This window comes from Meleagris gallopavo, chromosome 1 (assembly GCF_000146605.3).
Source record: "Meleagris gallopavo isolate NT-WF06-2002-E0010 breed Aviagen turkey brand Nicholas breeding stock chromosome 1, Turkey_5.1, whole genome shotgun sequence".
Taxonomy (NCBI): Eukaryota; Metazoa; Chordata; class Aves; order Galliformes; family Phasianidae; genus Meleagris; species Meleagris gallopavo.
Genome location: NC_015011.2, coordinates 123,873,940 through 123,893,864, shown reverse-complemented (window position 1 = coordinate 123,893,864; position 19,925 = coordinate 123,873,940). Strand labels below are relative to the sequence as shown.

Here is a 19,925-nt window from a genome sequence, read left to right as displayed (position 1 = left end):
TAAGAACACCTAATATTGACAGGCTAGCAAAAGAAGGAGTGACACTTACTCAGCATTTAGCAGCATCACCACTGTGTACTCCAAGCAGGGCAGCTTTCCTGACAGGGAGATACCCTATCAGATCAGGTAAAATACAAATATTTTTATTTTTATATATATATAAAATATATATATCTTATTTTATTTGCAGTGAACTACATTTTTGCTCTGCCTTTTTCTTATGTGTTTACCAGGTTAGGTACTCATTTCAGTGTCTAATCAAGCTATGGAGAGTTGGGCAACATTTGAAACCTTCTGTACATGGTAGATTTTCTCACTGCCCAAGAGTTCACACATAAATAAAGCTTTCTATCGAGTTAGATATTTTTAAAAACACTGAGAAAAGATTGAACTATGGTTGTTTAATGGCAGTAACAGCCAAACTCCATTGACTTCCTCCACTGTCCAGGACTGTGAGGTGTTCACCTCTTCAGTTGTTTCATATCTTTTCTTTCATATCTTTTGTTTCATAACTTGCCATACAGTGTTAAGTATCCTATGAATGCATATAACTTCTCTTATTTCAAATCGAAAGCCAATATGAGACAGTATAGAACCTGTTTATTTTAGTGTGCTGAGACTGATCTCCTCTATGCTTAGGCATGCAATTTTAACATTCTCCCAACATAATTTTTTAGCAGGAATCATTATACATTAATCAGATCACTTGTTCATTAGTGATAAAACATCCTGTCCTTGCTTCTGGGAATGAAAGCAAAGCAAGACTCTGGAGCCTACTTGATACATTCATGTTCATTCAAATCATGTAACAAGCTTCTGCAAAAGTGCCAGCTAACATAACTTGCTAAATTTCCATTACATTCAGCTGCAAAGGAAAATTTTATATACTTATTACAGTTATATTTCTATTAATATTTACTGTAGGTAAAACCAGAGGTCAGTTTCTATTATAGACCTTGTTCTTCAGAAAAATTAGCATTTGAACTGATTTTTGTTCTTAAATGGTCTGTTCTCAGTTATACCTAATAATTTCCATGTGCATGCAAAAATTGAACTCTGCCTTAACTAAATTATGAAATTGTTAAATATAGACTACTCTGAAATATCAGTGAAGAATTAGTAGAAAATTGTTACAGAAAAAGCTAGAATCACAGTTTGTTTGTTTTAAAAAAAAGTAATATTTTTCTGCATCTCTAGGAGTTTTATATTTCAAAATATAGTATTTGATTAGACACAAACTCAGGGAAAGATACTGATAAAAAAAATCATAGTTTTATGATTTGTTTCTGATAACTTAAAGGAATTATATGGATTTCAGTTAAGAGAGATCAAAGTACACCTTGAAATGAAATATGGATATGTATAGACAACTAAAACTGCCTAAACCATTGATTACTAAAACTGATGTTGCTGTGCAAGGTGAAAATCTGAAGTCAGCATTTGAAAGACAGAGAGATCTCTTTAATAAACTGATCTAACAAGTCTTTTTCTCTTCTAACCACAATGGATACCTGAGGGAAGATTCTGGTTGTCTAGATCAGTCATGTAATTTTGGCACTGCAGTCATTCAAGTTGCATAATTCAAACTTCCTGAAGATACGTCTGCACAGATTTGCATGGATATCCTGTGTTCTGTCTGTCTGCACTCTGAGCCAACTCTCATCTAGAATCCTAGTAATCTAATTTTAATGAACCTGAACTCTCTAGTTCATCATCCTGAGAGCAGCTTATAAGCTCAAGTTAGTGTTTTCAGACTCTCAGTGCATAGAAATTACTGTGCCTTATTTAGATGTTGTCTTACTAGCTGATGACTGATTTTGCTTTGATACTCTCAGGCTGGAAGTCAGTCATGTATGTTCAGGCTATTGGAGCACTGATTTTCTCCCACCAAAGGTGAGTGCCCTAGACACTGTTTCTAAAGTCACGCTCTCTTGCTCTTTTTTGACCTCATGATATTTATGTACCTAGCTGAAAGACTGCCTTGCATCCACTGCCTTCTTTCAAATTACCTTGAAGTCATGAAGAAAACCATGTATGAGGAAAGTGGAAGTTTTGGGAGAAGAACCTGGAAAGTGTCCTCAAATCCATTCCTTCTCCATGTCCAAGAAAAATAAATTATGCAAGCTCAATTTCAAGTTATGTTATATCTTAGAATGCTTACTGGTCTTGCAGCTCTTTGTGTGATGGCTGAACCCACATTCACAGCAACAGAATTTCCATTTTCTCCACTTTCCATTTTCTGGTAAAAATACAGGAAAAAAAATCAGCTGAACAGCTGAAAACAGATGACAGTATCTGACACTTGTGTTTCATGACTGCAGGTAATATGTCATTTATATGATACTACTTCAAGAAAAAAACATGAGTTCAGGAATAATGACTGAAAACTGTTTCACTGTGTTATCTAAGTCTCATTCATTCTCACTGTATTCAGGAATGGCTGCTTTTTCACGAGTTGGTGTCTTCTTATTTTCTGCTTCTTCTGGTGGACTTCCTTCTGAAGAAATAACATTTTCCAAAGTCCTGAAGCAAAGAGGTTATGCAACAGCTCTTATAGGTAAGATTGCATAAATATGTAGCATTTTTTTCATTCTTTTGAATAAAAGAACCTTAGTTTTCTATGTAGAGCATTAGGGGTCTGTATTAAGGGTCTCCACAGCATAATAATGATTTTTTTCCACCACAAAGCTGAGCATGTTCCCATGAATATATGAAACACAAATCATGTAAGTATGTCTAATTCTCTTGTGCAATTGCAGTTTCATTTGCAAGATACAAAATTAACATGGTGAACAAACTGAAAATGAATCAGTCTTGAAAAGTTTTCAGTATACATAAACTATATTTCAGTATAAGTAGAGACGATGAAGGATTCCAGAGTACAGGTCATCACAGAGGTGTGTTCCGTTTCATTTCACCAGTTTTTGGATATTCATAAAATAGTGTTCTACTTGGGCTGTCTGAATTTTCTTCTTACTCATTTATAGGAAATCCCAAGATATGGTAGATGTTTAGTGAAAAAACAATGTTTCTCTTGTATTTCACAGAATGTTCAAACAACTAAATGAAGCATAATATCCAGCGATAAATGTATATTAATGGGTAAAAGGAATCCTACTAAATTCCCATTAAACAGAATTGGAATTAATATCACAGAAGTTCACTTTTAAATAATGTGAAATGTTTTTATTTTTTTCTAGTTTTACCATTGATTTTTTCTACATTGATTACAGTTTAGCTTATTTCTATGAAGTAGTACTAATGCTACACACTGCACTTTTCTTCACTAGAATTTCAAGGAAATGGTTGTTTGGAGAACAAAATGCAGCAGTGTTACTACATTCTTTTGGAAGATGAATGCATCCAATTTCATTTTAAAATGTAACAGAAGCTTGTAATTTGGGAATTATTTCTTGTTTAAAAATCTGACTTTAGCAAGGCTAGCAATTCATACAACTTTTTTAGAAATATCTGTATTACGAATATCATTCGGTACTGATGTTCCTAACTTGAAAAGTCCCCCTTATCTGTACTTCATTCTTAGAAAGTATGAAATACCTTCATGTTTTGTGAGACCAAAAACAGAATAACAAGAAATCCTAACATAAATATATTTAGAGCAGGTATATTTGAACCATGGTGGAAAAATCCAGTAATAGTTTGTCATGTTCATCTTGGAGTTAACTCCATATTCAATTAAAGAATACTGCAAAAAAAAAATGATTTTTATGTTTGTGACAAGCACTGTAACGCAAAGCTTTTTTTTTTTTGGTAGTTGACCTAGTTAATGTTCTTTTTTTAACTATTTTCACTGCAACATGACAGCTTGCCACTTAGATTTTCAGAAGTTATCTCCATGAAGCTTAATGAACAATTCTTCCAAGCAGCCTGAATGATAGCTATGCAACTATAAGATGTATATTACCATATCCTTAGCGTATAATGAAGGCTTACAAAAAAAAAAAAATCAAGAAGAGACTTAAAATTAAGGATATGTAAATGACAGAAAGAAAAGTTATGTAGATTTGAAGACTAGATAGACAGACAGACACTAACTATTTTCTGTCTCTGCTGGTATTCTTACCACATCATACTATTTTAGGCCAGGGAATCTTTGTTTGGTTCAATCTAACTCAGCAATTCCCAAACAATGGCCAAATTCTGCTCTTGGGATGGATTGGCATAATGATAGCTTGAAGCTCTTCTGTTCCTCAGGCATGTACCAACATTTTCTTTTCCACCAGGTTTCTCTCCCTTTACTCTCTAAGGCCATTTGCTCCATAAATGCATTCTTCTATCTCTTTATATATATGTGTGTGTGTGTGTGTGTGTGTGTGTTCTGAATACCTGCTTCCTCTTGCTTGATACATCCTTAAATATATTTTAGCTGTAAATCTTTTTTATGCATACACTTTTTTACCTTATTTCTTTTCCCCTGGGGCACAAAGAAGGTGACATCCTACAGAAATGGCAAGTGGAAACTAATTCAGAAGATCTGCAATAAAAAAAAAGTTTTTCTCAAAAAATTTAGATACATTGATCTCTAATATTTCACCAGTTAAAGATTGTAGGTAGCAGCAAGAAATGTTGATATTTTGTGGGAAATAGCTACTCATAATCTAAAAAATCCACTTCAGGTAGATCAGTATTGTTTTAGCTACTGCTATAAATACACTGATACTGTTTTTCCTACAGCTCTACTCAATTACACTTTACTAAAGATCAGCTTTCCCTTATGGCTATTATTCAGTGCTATATAATCAGTGAATATACAGATGTTATAATTATGAAATAAACAAGAGTGTTTGGCTAAGCAGGTTTTTATACCAAAAAGAAAATAGGTAGCGTGCTTACCCTTATCCTGGGCTCACTGTAAAACTCCAAAGGAGGGACCTCCAGAAAGAGATCCTTCCCCCCAGATCGTCACCTCTTAAAAGGATGAATTGCCTTCACCTGTGCTCTCAGAGCTGACTCATTGCTTGCCTCAGGTGGTCAGTCAGAGGTTCAGGCCGTGATTCAGCAGTTCCCATACAAGTGCATTGTCTAGCATTCTAGGAAGTTTAAAATACACTTATGTAGATTATCACCAAAGTTAAAAATACTAATTTATAAAGAGGAATTTGTACATTTAGTCCAGAATGATATATTTGAACACATCATCACATTAGTAAGAAATAAAAGACTATCTGCGTCTATGCAGTAGAATTAATGGAGCAGTTTTTAACAGAAGGGTTTCTAACTATTTTTTGGGAAGAGGAAGTTCAGGGGAGATCTTGTGGCACTCTGTAACTTCCTGAAGGGAAGTTGTGATTAAGAGGGTTTTGGCTTCTTCTCCCACGCAACAAATAGGACCTGAGAAAATGGCCACAAGTTGCGCCAGGGGAGATTTAGATTAGACATAAGGAAAAGCTTCTTTTCTCAAAGAATGGTCAGGCACTGGAACGGCCTGCTCAGGGAGGTGATGGAGTCAATGTCCCTGGCAGTATTCAAAAGGCTTCTGGATGAGGAGCTATGATATGTGGTTTAGGAGCTTAGCGGATAGTAATGGTGCTAGGAGGATGGTTGGGCTAGATGATCTTGTAGGTCCTTTCCAACCTTGTGATTCTATGATTTGTGATTCAATGAAAATGTTACAGTATTGATAACATATGCACAAATATTTTGTATTATCATAACTACTATGTATTTCATATAAATACATTTCTTTGAGCATATAAAACATTTTTATTTGCTTCTTGGTCTATATTTTGTATCTTACCTTTTATCTGTGGATCAGAAAATGATACAAAGGAAATGCATCAACATACATAATTGAAGCTTCAGATTGCTCTCTTTTCAGCTGTCTGAGGGAAAAGTAAAGGAAAACATGTATTGCTACAACCTACCCCGCATTCCAAGTTCTGAAATCTGAGTTCAGAATGAATTTTTTTAGCTGTATTGGACTTCCTTCTGAAATCCACTTGTCTTTCATTGCACTGCTTTTGCTCTGCAAAAATTTTAGTTGTGGTGGAAGGATAATGAAAAAAACTAGGTTTCAAACGCCCAAGGAACTCATCATGAAGAATTAACAGCATAAGTTTCACTCAGAAGCTTGATAGAAGCTGCTGAAATTCGTATGATGCTTGGCTGGTCCAAATTATGAAGCTTTACTTTTGCAAAAAAAAAAAAGCATAATCACAAGGAATGATAGATAAGCTATAGAAGAAAAAAAAAATTAATAAATTATGTACATAACCATCACTTACTTTTTGAGAGTAGTGCAAGCCCTATCAAAATACTCTGTTTCATCAGCCAATTAAAAATGGCAATTTTTTCTTTCAGTCACAGTTGCTGGTATAATTAGAACCTCTGCGGTTCCTTTGCCTCACTAGCTTGCTCTCTGCTATGTATGGTTTCAGTTGCTTCAAACAAATATTTTCTAAAGCCCAAGTTCATCTTGGTTGTAGAAAAATTTGTTGAGCTTGCTAGAAAACTGTTGGTAAGTTTTACACTGTCCTTAATGTTTTATTGCAAGATTCTTCTCTTCTGGCTTGCAGTGTCTAGTTTTACTGCCACAGTTTAAACAATTGTATTTATTTATCGTAATAAATCACCTTGAAAATATATATGATTTGAGTTTCTTATATATTTTTTAATTTGTTTATAGGTGCTTTCAGTTTAACAAATAAAAGGAATTAAAATTTTAAACTTTAAGATTATTGTATATTCATGATTATAAGCCCATATATTTATTTCAGTTATCTGACTTTATGAGGATAGTTTGATGAATTTTGCTACATATTGGGCTTTAAAATTATTTAAAATTATATATACATATATATAATATAATTATAATATAAATATATAATATATATATATTTAAAATTATTTCTCAGAGAGAAAAAATTGAAACATTTATTTTCAAAAGTCTATGCCTTTGGTCTCTGGCAATGAAACTTAGACTTGTAATCTTTGATAATCCTTTATTGTACCATTTCTACTGTCTGAAAATTCAGTAAAACTTTTCTGATTTTGGTCACAATGTTTGCTGGGTCAAGTGAAAGGAGACACTACAGCCATTCTGTCCATGAAAGCAGTGCACATCTACTGCTTAAGGAGTCTATCATGATAAAAAGTGGTAAAAATCTTGATATGATGCAAGAAAGCTATAAAAGGCTTCCATTTCACTGCCACGTTAAGCATACCTGAAAATGCATTTCTAACTGCATCTCTAATACACAGAAGTATTTCTAATCAAAGACCATCTAGGTATGTAGGAGATTTAGAACATTCAATTAGACTAAAGATTACTATGGCATTTTCCTTCACTTCTGCTGATGTGTGAACTTCAATGAATGTCATTCCAATTTTATGCCATAGTTTAGCTGTTTATGAAGGAGAAGTAATGATGCTAAACCTGCTTGCTGTGTATTGTTTCAAAATATCAGAACTGATCCTCATCTTCGTGCTCTTTCATACTGCATTCCCTTCATTCATTACTGCCAAAGATGGGAGATGCTCTGCCTGCAATCAAGGATTCTTTCTTGGAAATATGTAATGGCTTTTGCTGAGGTGGTAAGAGAAAGGGGAGATTTCTATGTATGCTTTATTCCTTTCATGTGTTTTCTACTAAGCAAACCAGGAAATGCTTGCAACAAAATATTTCAAATTTCTTTGAGCTCAGTTTGGCCCAACAATATAAATTGCCATTTATTTTATCAAAGGTGACGCTGAAAGTTTTGTCAAATATTCAACATTTTGTTGGTGATACCAAAGAGCATTGCTCTAATGTTAATTTATGGTTAGAGGCTTAATTAAGTTTTCTTCGTTTTGCATTAGAATTTAAATAAAAGCTACCAAACAGTTGGATCCATTGTGCTAAGCAATGCAAAAGAATATGATAACAGGTTATCCTCGAGTCATAGAAAGAATTAACTAAATACTTACTTTAATCTGCACAAATATAGATTATATCACTATAATGCAAATCAAATTCACTGTTTCCACTATTTTTTTGTGTCTGTGTCCAACATTACTGCAGAATTAGAATAATCTCCTACTCAAACTGATGTGAGCTGTAGTATTTTGTAGCAATTTGCTAATTATGAGTTACTTTTCATATATCCATATAAAATATACATATATAAATACATATATACAGTGAGGAACAATGCAATTTAAGAGAATTGGTATTTATTTAAATAATAAATGCTTTAGTAATTTCATTATTGTTTTTATTTCCTGCTACTGTCTTTTTCTATTTTCTTTAAGTAGTCAAATATGAGTGATTTGCCAGATAAGGTATTTCATAACTCTGCATTCTTTCTTCCTCAGAAAGCAGCAGCCACTACAAACCAGTGTTATTTTTATTCTATTACTTAACTACACATGCACAAAGGCTTCATTTTCAAAGCTGAATATGTGTTAGAGCTCTTCTGCTCTTCAGTGACCTGCTGGCCCACTCAGAATTTAATGGTCTCCATCAAGAGCGGTACCAAACTAATTCCAGCTAAAAAGAGGAACAGATATGAAACAAATTATTTGATGAATGTGTAAAGAGAGTTATATAGAAAATAGGAATCCACACAATAAATGCTGGGGCAGTATTAGGTAGTGACAGTTTCATATTTGGAATAGCTCACAGTGCAAGTTTGATTATTTAACTACAAAAGTACTTACTGTTCTCCTCTCTTTGTAGGAAAGTGGCATCTTGGGATGAACTGTGAAAGCAGTAATGACTTCTGTCACCACCCTCTCAGTCATGGATTTGATTACTTTTATGGGCTTACTGTGACCAACCTTAGAGACTGCAAGCCTGGCCAAGGCAGCGTGTTTTTAAAAGGGGTTCAGAGGTACCTTGTCATCCTAATCCAAATCCTTGGAGTCACCGTGGTCTCATTGGCAGTAGTGTATTGTACTGGCTTCTTCAAAGTACCTTTCCAAGCACTGGGCATCTGTCTGTTAATAACCTGTATTTCACTTGCGGTTTTGATTTTTTTCTTTTATCATTTCCGACACCTGAACTGCTTTTTAATGAGGGACCATCAGATAATCCAGCAGCCATTATCCTATGAGAATCTTACTCAGAGGCTGACAACAGAAGCTGTACGGTTTATAGAAAGGTAGGTTTCTAGCTGTGGTTTGAGTTAATGATGGCAATTTACAATGACATTGCTTCCTAAAAAGTAGATTACCACTTTTTTCTTTAAAGCATGACTAAAATTAATCACTGTCAAGTGACAGTTTTACAACAAAGAGTATTTATGTGTTGAGGAAAGCCATCACTTTCTACTTTGTCTTAATCTCTATTTTTTTTTTTTCCAACAGTATGTCATTAATTCCTCTATAAAAATTACAAACTTTTTACGTTTATTTATTTCAGAATAAAAATGTTAAAAAATACATATATTAAATTTCTAACACTTTTTAGGACTTTCATTATTCGGAATTTCAGGTAACTAAAAATATGAAAAGTATTTTGTAATGTGACTTAGTTGTATGAAAGCAAAATGTGGAGTTGTAATTTATACATTTTCTGGAATGAGAAACTGCTCTTCATCATTGTTTTGGTGCATCCATTAAATGATGAAAACTGCACCAAGTAGGAACTGTGAATACATTCACATGATATCATTGCTGAATGCAAACTTAAACCAAAGAATCAAGGGCTAATTTTTATGAACTTAAGGATGGGATGTGGTAGTCAGCAATATTATTAGCAAAAAACAATGCCTGTTAAAGTCTTGATCTACTGCAATTTTTCTGTCATTTCATTCATTATAAATATTTGATTTGGCTAGCTCTACTCAGAATGCCAAAAAGAAAATGTCTTTTAAATCAGATTTCTTTAACTCTCATGAGTAAATAAAATTAAACTAAAGCATCATTATTTCCTCTTGTTAACAGTGATAGATAAATATACTTTCTCATTTGGATTCTAATTAGTTTAACAATGTAATACTTGTTTATTGTAAATGCACACAAGAACACATGTACACACCTGTGGAAGTTTTTGAGAGCTAGTGACCAAGCTTTTGGTGGTTTAAAATGTCTCTTTTTATATGTATGTACAGGGAGATTCTGCCTTTTTGCATAAGTGTATTAATTTGCTGTAGTAATTCACAGTGTTTTGGAGATCTCTGAATTATACATTTCTTTCAACACATTCTCAGTAAAATGATAGCTCCAAAACATGGGAATTCAAGATTGAGAATGAACACTAAAAAAGTGGTAACGCTATTTATTCATTCTCATAATGCACACAAAACATAACTTAGTCAACGTATAAAGCCAGCTAAACAAAATATAGTCTGTGTCAGCACAGCTCTGTTGACTCAGCTGGAGGTTGAGGCTTTACATCAGCTAGCACTTGGCCTCCGTTCTCAGAGTCATTTCTGGACAACTGGACAACAGTTATTTAAAATTGAAGTGAAAGTTAATAGCATATATTAGTAATTTACAATAAACTTCATTACAGGAATTCTGCAATTGTATTGAGAATTATAACCCAGACAGTTTAGAGTCAAAGCTAAATTAAAAAAATATATCCAAACATATTAGGGTGTTGAGAAGCTGTTAGAGCACCCAAGCAATCTTAATTGTGCCCTGTAGTGATTTCGTATGTAAGTATATGGTCATAAAACTTGCTCCTGGGGAAAAGTATGATTAGATTAATATATGCTGAACTGATCTGCCCCATATAATATTGTGAGCAACAAAATCAATATTTGCTTTGACACACTAGTTCTGACATTATGTCAGTGTATCCATAGACCATTGCTTTTGTGACTTATCTACTGACTTTGACCATTTGTAGGGCAATGGCAATCAAGAAACAAAAGGGTTTTAACAGCAGATATGTACGCATGCAGTTTTATATGTGTATATATATATGTAGTTATGTGCATTAAAAAGACAACACACAACATAAAATAGATATTTTATCTATGTAAGTTTATTATACCTATTACCTGTCTTTGTAAGTTCAGGCAATGGATTTTCTTGAAATTATTCTATTTTCTAATTATTTCTATCATACTGTCAACTTTATGACTTCTTTATATCTATCTATCTATCTATCTATCTATTTATATCTAGTCATCAGTTTTGATATTTTTCAATCCTTAGAATTTGCTCACAGAATAGCTATGCTTTGTTTTGCTTACTCTTCTTCACTCTGTTTTTTGGAAAGGTGACATAGTATTTTTTCTTTCTCGGTCTACTATATGTTTATTACTCTTTTTATTTGCTCATAGGTAGAGAGAAAGTAAATACAATATTGAACATTTGGAAATGACACTGCAGAAGAATATATACAATTGCATGTGAAAGATCTGATGTATGCAAACAAATACAAATTTAATTGCTCACTCTAATTGTAAGTGGGCAGGTCAGCTCACTGGTATGTTAATTCTAATTTTACTTTTCCCCATAAGCAAGTGCATGTACATATTTTAAACATACCAGAACAGTCTCCAGACATTACAGTATATCTGAAAGTCAAATGGATGCTAATTATTTCATTCTAAGTTCAGTGTGGTTGTCACTCATGTCTTTTCAGCATATCCTTTAATAGATTACCAGCGGCACAGACAATCCAAATTAGAAAATGCCAGACCTTTTTTTTTTTAACATCTTAGAAACCAGTAAGACAGAAGTATTACTCTATGTTATAGAATCTCTCTCTTAACAAATTCAGATAGCTGATGACAATTAATAACGTTTTGTTTTTAAAGTGAAGGTGGTATTTTGTTTTAATAGTAAAGATGATATTGAGAAATTTTCATGCAGATTTTTTTTCCAGTCATAGATTACATAGCCATAATGTTCAAAATTTGTGTAGTTATTATTTTTTTTTAACTACTTATCTATTCTATTTCAGTGCTTGAAAGACTGTCATGTATCTAGATTTATTTTCATCTACTCTAGCAGACTTGTTTGGAATTTTTCCATGTGTCACTAGGTGTTAATATCAGGCAGTTGGCATGTTGTACTGAAATCAACCACATTTTAATAAAGCATAGTGTTTGTCTAGCTCAGTATGCATGAAGCACAAGAAAGACATGGAACCATTGAAGTGTTTCCTGAAGAGTGCAAAGAAGATTATCAGAGATCTGGAGAACTTCTCCTTTGATGGAGGGCTGAGGGAGCTGAGCTTGTTCAGCCTGGAGATCAGAAAGCTCTGGGGAAACCTCATTGTGACCTTCCAGTTCTTAAAGGGAGCTTATAAACAAGGTGGAAAGTGACATTTTATATGGTCTGATAGTGATAGTACAAAGGAGAATGGTTTTAAACAGAAAGAGATTAAATTTAGATTAGCTGTTCAGAGGAAAGTTTTTACTCAGAGGGTGGTGAGGCACAGACACTAGCTGCCCAAAGAAACTATGAATGCCCCATCCCTAGAAGTGTTCAAGGCCAGGTTAGATGGGGCACTGAGCTGCCAGATCTAGGTAGCAACCCTGCCGTAGCAGGGGGCGTGAAATTGGATGAACTTTAAGGTCTCTTCCAACCCAAAGCGTTCATCTTATGATTTTCAGGCAAAGCTAGGTATATCTACTTTCATAGCTGCTGTGAATACTTTCATCACTATAGGATCTGTAGCTTAAAAATTCATGTATTTTGGGATGGAATTTCACATTACCAGAAATTTTTTTGTTCAGAAAGATAGTACCTGTTCATCTTATTAAAGATTAATACAGAGTTCATCGTGGGCAAGTAAAACTAAGCCCTGTCATGTCATGTTCCCACTTAGTGTCCAGAATTAAATCATGCAGAAAATGTCCCTCTGATTTGACAGCCACAAGCCTACAAATACCAAACCTTGCCTATTGCTCTGCCACAGTGGTTTTGGATGAACATCAGTGCTTGGGAAGACAAACAGAAGTATCCAGGGAGCTTTTAGTTCAGCAAATACTTGAAACGAAATAACAACAACAAAAGAGCTAAGGACCTGTTAGGTGAAGGGTGATCTCATATTAAAGCTGTTTTTTTTTTTTAATAGTTCAAGCCTGAATTAAATATTTGGATAACGCAAAGATTCCTCACAGTAAATAAGCAGAATTTATATAGTGCAGTGGTGTTACCAGCAATGTGATGCATTTAGGTGTTTTCAGTGTCAGGTAGGTATACTCTAAGGAATGTCATGTGTTGGATCCATGTAATTTATCTTGCTATTCAGTAGATTGAAAAGAATGTGATTTGTGTTTGGATAAAAATTGCTTGCTAGATTTGGGTAAGTGAACCTCAGATCTTTAGAAGCTGAAGTTCCCTGCGTCTGAAGTGTGTAAAAGATAGTGATGACACATCTTTGAAGGAGCTGTTTACTGAAGTGATTCAGGAGAATGAAGTTGTTATTGTCAAATATCTCTCCTACCTACTAGCTAATATTATCATTCCATTTCAAGGTCATATTAAAAGTAGTCTTTTATAATTCTCCTCAAGGAGTTTTGGCAGGAGATAAATAGCTGCCTGTGATCTTTTATAGGATATTAAGAGGTGAGACACTTCTCCAGCTGACAGTGAGTTGTCAATCAGAACCTGTCAATTTGGATTGCAAAGGAGAAAATGATTTAGTGCCCCTCTATTTTAGTCATTGATTGGATGCCTTTTATGGAAGTTTGATCTTTATATCAGTTCTGTTAAAGAAAAGAATTGCTGTGTCTTGAAAATAAGTACTTTAGCAATACAGATATACATTTACGAGTATACACTATCTGTGAAATCAGAACAAGACAGTTTGCATGAAAAGTAAATCATGCCTGCACTGTTACAAGTAAAAAGTATACTTTTTTGTGGTATTCCACCCTAAAATTTATGTATTGCACTCAATTCAATGAACTGTGATTTAGGAAAAAGCTGAAGATAAAGATGCAGTAAAAGAATACAGATTGTAAAAAACAGCAGAAACAGCTGCCTTGGAGAAATGTTCTTTAATGAAGGGTCAGTGTTAGATTAAGATACATAATAAACATTAAATTTATAAGTATACATCTTTTTTATTTGAAATGCTGACATTTTCAGTCTTTTTAATTGACTCAGAAGCCTCCTATATTATTTTTGCTACTGTAATGAAAGTTTCTCACACATATGACCTACCAAATAACAATAAATACAAACCTCATGGTAAATATAAATTTTATGAGAAATATTATATTTTTATTTTTGGGAATCTCTACTTTATAATAAGTTTATCTGTAGTCTATAAGTACTATCTACTATATCTATCTGTACTATCTATAAGTACTGAGATCATAAAGGATATATGAAAAGTTATCTGAAGGGAACTCAAATATTCCTTTTCAATTTCCAACATGATAAATACTCTATTTATTCTGTGATTACTTGACCACTTTTTAAAAAAGGAGATATATCTATTGAGAAAACTTCCCAGTCAGAAACACTGTTATCCAATGAATAATCTAGATAAAATTTTGCCTTTTTATGTTTATTCATTGCTGCCTGTGTCAATAAGAAAGTTTTAACCATGTAACTTCAGTCAGAACAGATCCAATCCATGAGAGTAGACAAATAGATCAAAATATACTATATTTATTATTTTTCCTTGTTAGTAGAATATTGATGTCATATGAATCTCTTTTATGAAAATACTTTGTTGATAGATCAGAATACGTATTTTTTTAAATGAATAATTTGCATGTGCATATCTGGATTGTTCCTCCATCCCTTTCAAGATGGATGAATTAACTGCGAGAGGAAATATCTAGTTTTCCTTTGATGTTGGCATGTATCATATATATTATCTACCACAGAAATGACAAGGGAAAATACAGTAAAAACCCCCAAAATGCTTAATAATTAGCTGAGTGTCTTAAGGTGAGATCCAGGCAAGTTCTCTGGGTAGTGCTCTTGTGATTCAACTGAAATTTATGGCATGTGTAATGTATTACAAATGTTGTTAGAGCATATAGTAGTAAATTCAGCTAGTACTGCACACTTTAAAGTAAAGTTCTATAAATAATGCATAAAGAAATATTCTTATTTGAGCTTTTCTTTCACAGCCTGCTGGAACTGATCGTAAATATCATGTTGACGTATCACATGAACAGCAAAATTTACGGAGTCTGTTTATTGCACTCTTTCATCTCAGTTCAAGAAGTAGAATTAAAACAATGGAGACTTTATTACAGTGAGAGGAGAACTATTCCTTTGTATTAATATGCATTTTAAAATTATTTATGCCTTGATGCAGCTTATAAAAATGCAGTGTATTTCTACTGTTACATGCTAATCATATGCATAAAAATACCTCATTAAATAACAGGAGAAGATTTTGTCATAAACCTTAGTCTGGATAAAGGAGAAAGTGCTAGTATATTTGGTTTGATACAGTCTGATATTATGGTATTGGCCCAGGTTCTTACAATAGTCTAGTTAGTTTATTACCTTCCATACGTATATTGTCCTAAATGGGTATGTTCCTGAACAGAAGTTGCATTAGGGCTCTTAAACATATACTTCTAAAACTAATAGATTCTTGTAGCCAGAATCTGCTAGATTCCTGGCTTTAAATAAAATCTCTTTCTACAGAGATAGTAAACAGTAATTGATTAATTTTATTTATTTATTTATTTATTTATTTTAATGCATTCAATTCAGTGTGCACTTAATTGAAATTTTTACTGGCTGTGTGTTCAGGATTTACCCTGTAATCAGATACTTCATCCTACTTTGTATTCATTTTGGGGTTTTTTGAGCTCCACTGCCAAAAGAATTCTGCTTCAAATTTTTTTTATAAAATAGACTAAATCTAGTTTTTTATTGTTGTAGTTATTTGTTTTGTTTTTCTTTTTCCACAGGAACTATAATGCACCATTTCTTCTTGTCCTGTCTTATCTTCATGTCCATACTGCTCTATACGCTTCAAAAATGTTCAGAGGAAAAAGCAGGCATGGATTATATGGAGATGCTGTGGAGGAAATGGATTGGAGTGTAGGTATGTTGATCTTAGTTTAGTATCAGTGAAGGTAATTCATGCATGTCCATCAAACATAGAATTCTGGAATTTAGATATCTGTAGTATGTTGCACATAATTGACTCTAATAGTTAGGGGGAAAAAAACAGGTAAGATATAGTAACTACTTTGTGATGAAATTTGTTATGTCTTAGAAAACTCTCTTTGACTATAACAGTAAATCAGTGTGGACTTTCTTCACGAAAATGGTGTTTCCTTGTTCATGAATTCAGCTTTGGTGCATACGGATGTAGAGTGCTCTGAAAGTAATGCCTCCTATTTATTTCCATGGAAACTACAACAGATACAAAGAATAAAATAACTCTACTTGATAGAACAAATTCACATCTACAAGCCACCATTAACTATGCACTTTTGCCAGTGACGAACAAGAGCATGCATGCCATGCTTATAAAAATCTGCATGGCCATCTGGAACTTGGCTAATCTTTCATATAGCTGTAACCACTTCTGAAATGCACCACCCTCCTTCTCATTGTGCTCACATTCACTGTTTGGTGTTCATAAATGCTCAGCAAGTGTTGAATAATATCAGTGGATGCCATTTTTTCTGCATGGAGGAATTAAATTCCACCCTTTGCTTTACATGCACTTCCATGTCAGATGCCATTTTGTCAGACTGTCCCTCTGCTGCCATCTGTCACACAGAAACAAAATGTAGTAGAAGATTGGTGGGAAGGTTTAACCTTTACTGCCATGCCACCATCTGCCTCTGATGTAGGCCAACATAATAAATTAAGAGGCACTGATTTTAGAGTAGCCCTCATATTTTTAAACTATGCAAGCATGTGTGTGGATAAACCTTGTGTATATTCCTCTGCATCTTTTGCATCAAGAATTCTAGTCGCAGCAGTGAGAGGACCAAAGACAAAGTACGTTTAATGACTTGTAGTTTATTTAGTACAATACTTGCAGAAATAAACAATTTGGGAAAAACCTTATGAGAAACTGTATGCATTTGGAAGGAATGGCTTTCAGTTTGTGGGGTAAATGAATTAAGTAGAAAAAAAAAAAGCTCTTTTCTGTGTCTGATTTTGTAAAGAGAAAGAGGATTTAATTCAATGTGTATTACATACTTTATCACTTCCGTCAGTGCCAACCTGAATTTAGTAAATCAGGTGCTTGCACTTCATAAGGATATTCATGAGTCCTGTCATCTTGGTTTGCCTTGTCTCTGTGGTAAGCTTGTTTCACTGCCTGGGTTTGATTTTTCTATTTCTTTTTCTATTCCATATTAACAAGGATGTTCTAGCCCAATTGATCATTTTCTGTCTTTGGGTTTTGCTGCCCCCTTCAGGAGAGTGGCTCTGGAGTTTAAACACACTGGAAACGTAGGCAGCTGCCATCTCCTGTTTCAGACTATCTAATGGTGCAGAGATGATAGCAGATTGAAAGCCAGAGTAACCACAGGCTTGTAGGAGATGTGTCACACAAACTGTTTCAAACTGCAGGACACCAAAATATGACTTTGAATGATTGAGATAAATCAGATATAAAAATCTGGTAGTGATAGCATAGAAATTTTGGAAAAAGTCAAGAGAAGAGAAACATAAGTTTCTTCTAGCATTGTCCTTTATTATAGGAGCATCAGAGCTAGCAGGGCTAGACCATTAGAAAACAGATTCTTGGCTAATTTAAACTAGTGTACAAACGCCAAATTTTGTCTCAGCCGAGGATCTGGCTATTTGGTGTTGGTATATGTCTTATAAGACTCCTCTTTGGACAGATTGCATATTGGCTCTGGGAGGCAGCAAATGTATTTAGTTTCTCTGCTATTTTTTCCTCTATTATTAATATGATGAAAGAAGGTTATGTCTGACATTCTAATAGAGACTGAAGGAATAACATAGACTTTTTTTTTTTTAAATTGATGAGAGCACTATTTCCATTAGCTTCCACTAATTCCAGTCTTAATGAATCAACTATATCAGACAAAGTACATTTATTCGCTGTACTATTGATGCCGGTAACCGTGATTTCCTGGAGTACTTCTTAAGACATTAGTAGAAGAATTAAACAAAACTGTTGGAAAAGCTGAAAAAGATGAAAACGATTAGCTTTCTACAAAGGGTTGTATTATTATTTGTTAAATAGAAATTAGTATTTATGCACAGAAGAATGTAATTTGCAAAATAAATAAGAATACACTAGGCCACATATAGCAATATGCTACACAATCCTTTAATTAAAGATAGTATAAACATAATAAATAAATAATGAATGTATGGAAAACATGATTATAGTATATCATCAAAAATGTTTGACTTTCCAGGAAACCAATCACCAACTACAATTCATTTCTAATAGAAATTCTCAGTGTACAATTTGTTGAGTGTTGAGAAATATCAATCCTTTATGGATGACTAAAAAGAGAAGAAAAAAAAAAAGAAACAAAAACCTGGAGGAGAACAACAGAAACAATGTTATGGTTCTCAAGTGAGAGTAACGGAAAATTTATATCAAATTGGGCCATGAAATACAAATTAAATATTGTCCCTGATTTGAGAGACCAATTAGTATCAGAAAGAAAGCTCTAGCTGTCATACGCAAGAAGGAGAATAATGTCTTTTCTAAAATTAAGACAGAGAAGTCCACTCAGACTAGGAATCCTAAATGAAAGATAATTCACCCTTTTTATTTGTTTATTTATTTAAATTAAATTACCTAATTGGGCAATAATTCAATTAAAAGACAATCTCCATGCTAGGAGGTGAAAAACAAATATAAAGCATAAATAAAATACTCTATTGAATGTTTCACATTTGTGACTTGTTAAACCAACATTGAAGAGTATGATTACAGTCCATGTCAAAAATAGTAAATACAAAGTATTTGAATAAGCTTTAGGTCTGTGTATTTTTAGTATTTTTACATGCTGATATGTGTTTAACAGAATTCAGTGTTTAAACCATTCACAGTCATAATGTCACTGTATGCGACATGCCTTACAGAGTTATTCTCTGGATAATAACATTAAATTTGTTTCAATGTAGGCTAAGCACCTTATTAATGCTATTAATTATAATTCAACTGAGAGTAGATAAAATAATCTTATAGTCTAAAATGTAAAAAATAAATGATGAGTGAATGAACAGTTTATCCTTCTTTTCCTTTCTCTCTTCTTGCATTCCTTCATTTCTAATTCAGTATAGGAAAGTAAATGGATATTTTCAGATATTTTTTTTTTTTTACACTAAATTGCATAACACTAATTTCATTAGTGTTAGCACTGTGAAGAGTTCTGAAGCCCACTATGGACTTGTATGTAAGCTGCATGAAGACAGACTAATTCAACACCACTTTTGGAAATGACTGTTTATTGTTCTGTTTACAGTAGTAAGCCTGCTAACCAGTTTTTAATCCTTTGTGGAACAATCAGTGGTGAATGTCTAAAGTGTAAAAATGTCTCAGAAATTGTAGTCTGGCACAAGCTAGGTTCCTGTAAGGGAACTATGCTGGATGTTTTTATTATGAGAATGCCCTGCAAGCTGGAAAAAAACTTAACTGCTTCTCTGCCATATTCTTTTATTGTGTATTAGGATCAAGTTATGCCAAGATGCAAAAGTTTTGCCATCTGATTTACTTAATTAGAATAAGAGGAGTGGGATCTTAATGTGTCTTACTCTTACTTCAAGCTTGTCGTTGAGATATCTTAAAAGGTTCAGTAAAATTCTATATTGTGAGAGTAGCTCCATATCTCCCCAGTACAAAAGAGATACTAGAGCTACTGAAGAAAGTCTGGCAGAGGTCTGCAAAGGTGATTTACAGGACTGGAGCATCTCTCCTGTGAGGAAAAGCTGAGAACACTGGACTATTCAACATAGGGAATAGAAGGCACAGGGGGATTTCATCAATATCTACAAATACCTGAAGGAGTGGGCAAGAAAGACGAAAGGCTCTTTCTGTGCCTGCTGACAGAAAAAATGGGCACAAACTGTAGCACAGAAGGTTCCAT

At 33.6% G+C, this 19,925-nt stretch overlaps 1 protein-coding gene and 1 long non-coding RNA gene across 10 annotated transcripts in view; one reads left to right on the top strand and one right to left on the bottom strand.

Annotated features, from left to right (window-relative positions):
- LOC104915870 overlaps window positions 1-6,175 on the bottom strand; it is a 9,296-nt gene extending 3,121 nt beyond the window's left edge. The window contains exons 1-3 of one of the 2 annotated variants that reach the window (XR_796476.3): window positions 4,855-6,175; window positions 4,421-4,495; window positions 2,162-2,239 (exon numbers count right to left, since the gene is read on the bottom strand). This is a non-coding gene — a long non-coding RNA (uncharacterized LOC104915870). Of the gene's footprint in view, window positions 1-2,161; window positions 2,240-2,437; window positions 2,524-4,420; window positions 4,496-4,854 lie in introns of those variants that run through there. The other variant, XR_002121330.2, reaches the window with a different exon arrangement.
- The window catches only part of STS (steroid sulfatase), a 128,116-nt gene that overhangs the window by 21,576 nt on the left and 86,615 nt on the right, over window positions 1-19,925 (top strand). For 6 of the 8 annotated variants that reach the window (XM_010726874.3, XM_010726880.3, XM_019622460.2 and 3 more), the window contains 4 exons: window positions 5-126; window positions 2,435-2,557; window positions 8,678-9,101; window positions 15,795-15,931. In XM_010726874.3, the coding sequence (XP_010725176.1) occupies window positions 5-126; window positions 2,435-2,557; window positions 8,678-9,101; window positions 15,795-15,931 (806 nt within the window). Of the gene's footprint in view, window positions 1-4; window positions 127-1,835; window positions 1,894-2,155; window positions 2,322-2,434; window positions 2,558-8,677; window positions 9,102-15,794; window positions 15,932-19,925 lie in introns of those variants that run through there. The other 2 variants (XM_010726868.3, XM_010726863.3) reach the window with 2 other exon arrangements.